The 4,673-nt window shown below is 42.7% G+C and overlaps 1 protein-coding gene across 1 annotated transcript; it reads right to left on the reverse strand.

Annotated features, from left to right (window-relative positions):
• Positions 1–1,356: 1,356 nt before the first annotated feature.
• On the reverse strand, positions 1,357–4,123 carry LOC306964340 (uncharacterized protein; the record flags this gene model as incomplete). Its single annotated transcript, XM_079558332.1, has 2 exons — positions 3,963–4,123; positions 1,357–2,186 (listed from the first exon to the last, which is right to left on the reverse strand). Exons 1-2 carry the CDS (start codon positions 4,075–4,077, stop codon positions 1,357–1,359), a joined length of 945 nt encoding a protein of 314 aa, XP_079414458.1. The 5' UTR covers positions 4,078–4,123.
• Positions 4,124–4,673: the final 550 nt, after the last annotated feature.

Below are 4,673 nucleotides of genomic sequence, written 5' to 3' on the forward strand. Positions count from 1 at the left end.
GCCAAGAACACTTGCCTCCCCTGCTTTACAGAATAAACGAATAAAGGAATAAACGGCAGCTCAGAGTCAAAGATCACACCCAGTTCTTCACCTGTGAGGAAGGATTAAAGACTGTAGTTTGGGTAAAAGTCTCTCTCGATGATTTACATTTCAGTTTTGTCCTGGTTAAGCTGGAGAAAGGATTTGATTCTAAAATACAGTTAAAAAGTGCATCTATGGCCTGGTGTCCTGGAGACATGGAGATGTTTAACTGTGTATCATCAGCATCACTGTGTCTCCTGATGACATCACCAAGAGGAGCACATACAGCAGGGGTCGGCAAGTTTGTGTCATGGAGGGACGAGTTTCATCATCGCCAAAACACCAAGAGCCGACCCTCACCAGTGTCGCCTAAAGTGAAGACCCATTTTCTACAAATGCCAATGTTTTACATCAGTGGTTCTAAAGTGGTCCGGCTCAGAGACCCGCCTTAATGACAAGCTGTGGCCCAAATAAAACTGTCATCTGTCATATATCATATAAAACATTGTATTTACCACACGGTTTTATTTAACAAGCCGTAGATTTGCTTTTGAGACTGAAATTATGATGAAAACAACCCCATAATACTAATTTGAACAGACTGTTTTTGTAGTTTTAGATGAAAATATTGAAAGAAAGTTCTTTATAGGCTCAAGACCCACTTTTGAGCCCCGACCCACCAGTTGAGAATCCCTGTTTTACATTATATATGACCAAGAGGGATGTTCTGCAAAGACATTTAAAAAATACACTATAAAAAGACACTATTTCTCGCATTTTTAGAGCACTTTAACAGGTATTTGATCCGTTATTTGCATAACAATTATTTCTCAAAATCATATTGGGGGCCAGAGGTTCTGTGCTGGAGGGCCGGATTTGGCCCTCGGGCCTGACGTTGCCTACCCCTGATCTACAGATTAAAAAGCACTGGGTCTGAAATTGGAATATTTTGAAAACAGACTGTAAGCGATAATCATCCACATTGAAACAAAGGCTTGACATTTGTCACTGTGCATGTCATGAGTCTCATATACATATATTTCACAGTTTAAGTTAAATCACAGAAATAAATGCACTTTTTCATGATATTCTTATTTTCCGAGTTTCACCGACATATTAAATTTTTCCAATAAAATGCCTCATTATTATAAATATGAAAAACATCAGTTTGAGAATAAAACAGTGTGAAATAAACTTTATAAAAGAAACAAAACACACACGGCTCATCGCGGCCAATAAATAAATGGATAAAATCATTAAAGTTTCTGTCTTTTCACGGCTGAGTCAAATCTGCACATTTGGGGACGGTTTGCTTTCACTTCCTGCGCTGCCTCTTCAGGTGGAGCTCAGGCCGGTCTGTGCTTCAGTGGAGGATTCTGGGTAAGTGAGCGGTTTGGCGCGGGGAACCTCCCTCCTCCTCCCCGAGTGCATGTTGCCCACGTGCCTGTCCAGATGTGGCTTCTGCGTGAAGGCGGCGCCGCACTCCGCACAGCTGTACGGCCGCTCGCCCGTGTGCGTCCTCGTGTGCACGTCCAGCTTGTACTTGAAGGTGAAGGTTTTGTGGCAGGTGGAGCAGCTGAAGGGTTTCTCGCCCGTGTGCGTCCTCATGTGTCCCGTCAGGAAGCAGTTCCGGGTGAAGGTCTTCTGGCAGACGGAGCAGCTGTAGGGCTTCTCCCCCGTGTGCGTCCTGGTGTGGACCTGCAGGTGCTCCCGCTGCACGAAGGTCTTCATGCAGATGGAGCAGATGTAAGGTTTCTCCCCCGTGTGAATCCTCAAGTGCACCTTCAGGGCCGACAGGTGACCGAACATTTGTTTACAGAAGGAGCAGCTGTAAGGCTTCTCCCCCGTGTGGACTCGGGTGTGCTGCTTCAGGTTGTTTTTCTTGGTGAAGATCTTGTTACAGAAGGGACACTCGTGTTTAACGGTCTCCTCTGCCTCGGGCTCCGAAGCGTCTCCGCTCGCCGCCGGCTCCGCTTCGCTCTTCACGATGACGGTGACGAACTGTGGGGGCTGCTCTTCCTCCCGCTTCGCGCTCTGTTGCTGCGGGTCTCCCCGTGTTTGCTCTCGGCGCTCGGTTTGTCTTTGCTCTTCGGCCGTGACGCTCCGTTCCTCGGGTTCCTCTTTAATGGGAGGAGTTTCTGGGACGTCCCGGTGGATCTGGACGTCTGCAGGAAACAACCACACAACAGGGAGTTAAGCACAAATAAATAAACAAAACCAGAAACTATATTCATCCATCTTCTTCTTCACACAGCACCAGCCCCTACAGCGCCCCCTGCAGGTGGTGGGTCCACAGAAGGACGGCCTCGTGGCTCTAACCGGGCCTGTCGGTCTCTCATAAGGAGCTTCTGACCCGTCACCTATAGGACCTGTTTACCCTGGAAGCCCCGACATCAGAGCTCCAGGATCATTCAGGTCAAACCCTCCACCACGATAAGATCCAGGAGGAGAAATATTCATTCAAGTAGAAGTAAAAAGTAGTGATGCTAAATAACTGCACGAGTGAGAGCAAAAAGAATCAGAAGAGTATTTAACCCCTTACCTCCCACCTGAACCCAGCACATTTTCTCCAGTTTGGCTTTACCCCAATCCAAAAGCTTCTGGAAAAATAGCAGCAAAACTGAGACGAAAACAATGATGTGACAATGTGACAAAAGAGTGAGAAAACATTGACAAAAAAGTTATGAAAAATTGATGAAAAAGTGGCAAAAATGTCACAAGAAATTGACAAAAAATGGACAAAAAAATGACAAAAATGTGATAAAAATTTGACCCAAAAAAAATCACAAAAAATTGACAGAAAAATGACAAAAAAGTTACAAAAATGAGTTGAATTCCCAACAAAAAAATGCTGGGGAAAAAAATGTGATGACGTGAGGAAAAAGATCTTCTCGGTTCAGGCGGGAGTTAAGAGGTTAATGTCATTGTTATAACAGGTTCACAAACTAAGATTTTTCAAACATATAACACAGACTTTAGATAAAAATAAGCTTTAAAACTATGAGACTTTACGCACATGAATAAAGAAGATTTAGAATATATATAATAATATATAATAAGGATGACACAGAACAACTATGACTGAACGATATGGACAAAATTTCACAATCTCGATATTCAGGCCAGATATATCGATATCGATACGATTTAACTGTGGGTCAGGTGAAAAACAAGCATTTTTCAGAAAAATAAAAACATTTTTAGTTTTATGAAAATCTGTATCGTTTATATCTTGCTTTATCACTATTCAAATCTTGAATGTTCATATCTCGATATCGATATGATAACGATATCTCTTTCAGCCCGATTGTTTCACCAGTGTTGGGGTAACGGATTACAAAAGTAATGAGGTACAAAAATATAAGACTTAATTCATATACATATATATTACCATCATCAACACAAACAGCTGAAACAGGTTATTAAGCTCATGACACAGAGTTATATGTTACTCTTTAAACACTTAAGTCTGATTATGAGAAACGACATCAATACGACACAATTAAAGAATCAAATAAATGATAGATTTTCCCCAATGTTTGCCCCATTTCCCCCCAAATCTTATTTTTACTTATTTTTGGCCAGATTTCTTTTTTAGTGCTAATATTTCCCATTGTCCCTCATTTTTTCCAAATGATTCCACATTTTCCACACATTGACACTGGAGATGAACAGATAATGTAATTTGATGTGAGCGTTTGGCATTTCTTTGTGAGTGAATTATAAACAAACTTGCCTCATGAGAATAATTTAAGTAAACAAACATAATGGACATGTGTGTATTTCATGTTTTTACTTCAGTATAACTTTATTCTCCCGCGCTGCTGTATCTGAAGAGCAGATCTCTGATATTAAAGCAGTGATAATTGCTCCACAGGCCGCAGCTGAAGCCTCGGCCTCGCCTACAGCCTCCCCCCGCCCCGCGGCTCTGACTGACCCACCTGCTCCGGGGACCAGGCCCCGCCGTGCCCCCTCACTCCCCCGCTCGGACGTGTCCTCCTCGGCCGCAAACAGCCGCTCGGTCCCCGCGGGCCGGAGAGTTTGACCTAAAGACATTTTAACAAACCGCTGCTAGCTTTAGCGCTGTTAGCTTTAGCGTTAGCGCAGGGGCTAACACAACAAAAGCGCTGACGTCACTTCCGGCTGCGCCAAGCGACGCCTCCGGGCATAACTGGCTTTTAGGAATGATTTTTCTTGCCATTTTAAATCACAAATACAATATTCTAGCGTCACACACGGAACAAAACCCGCGCATTTACTGGTGAAACTCGAAAAATTAGAATATCGTGAAAAAGTTCATTTATTTCTGTAAATCAGCTTAAAATGTGAAGCTCTGACATAAACTCATGACATGCAAAGTGACAAATGTCCAGCCTTTGTTTTAAAGGTCCTATATCATGCTATTCTAGCCATTCCAAAGTTAAGTATAGGCATGTATATGATATATTGTACCTCTACCACTATGGAGCACTCATTTTTGTGATAAATATAAGTGTTTTCTGGTGGTATTTTTCAAACCCGGAAGACAAAACGCTTCGATTCAGTTAACTCCGCCCCCTCTCTCCACTCATACAACTTTACCGTAATATAAATAAACAACAATAAGTGAAGTTACTTCACGATGCAGTTATATGGAGTTGACATCTGCAACA

This window comes from Gobius niger, assembly GCF_951799975.1.
Source record: "Gobius niger genome assembly, chromosome: 6".
Taxonomy (NCBI): Eukaryota; Metazoa; Chordata; class Actinopteri; order Gobiiformes; family Gobiidae; genus Gobius; species Gobius niger.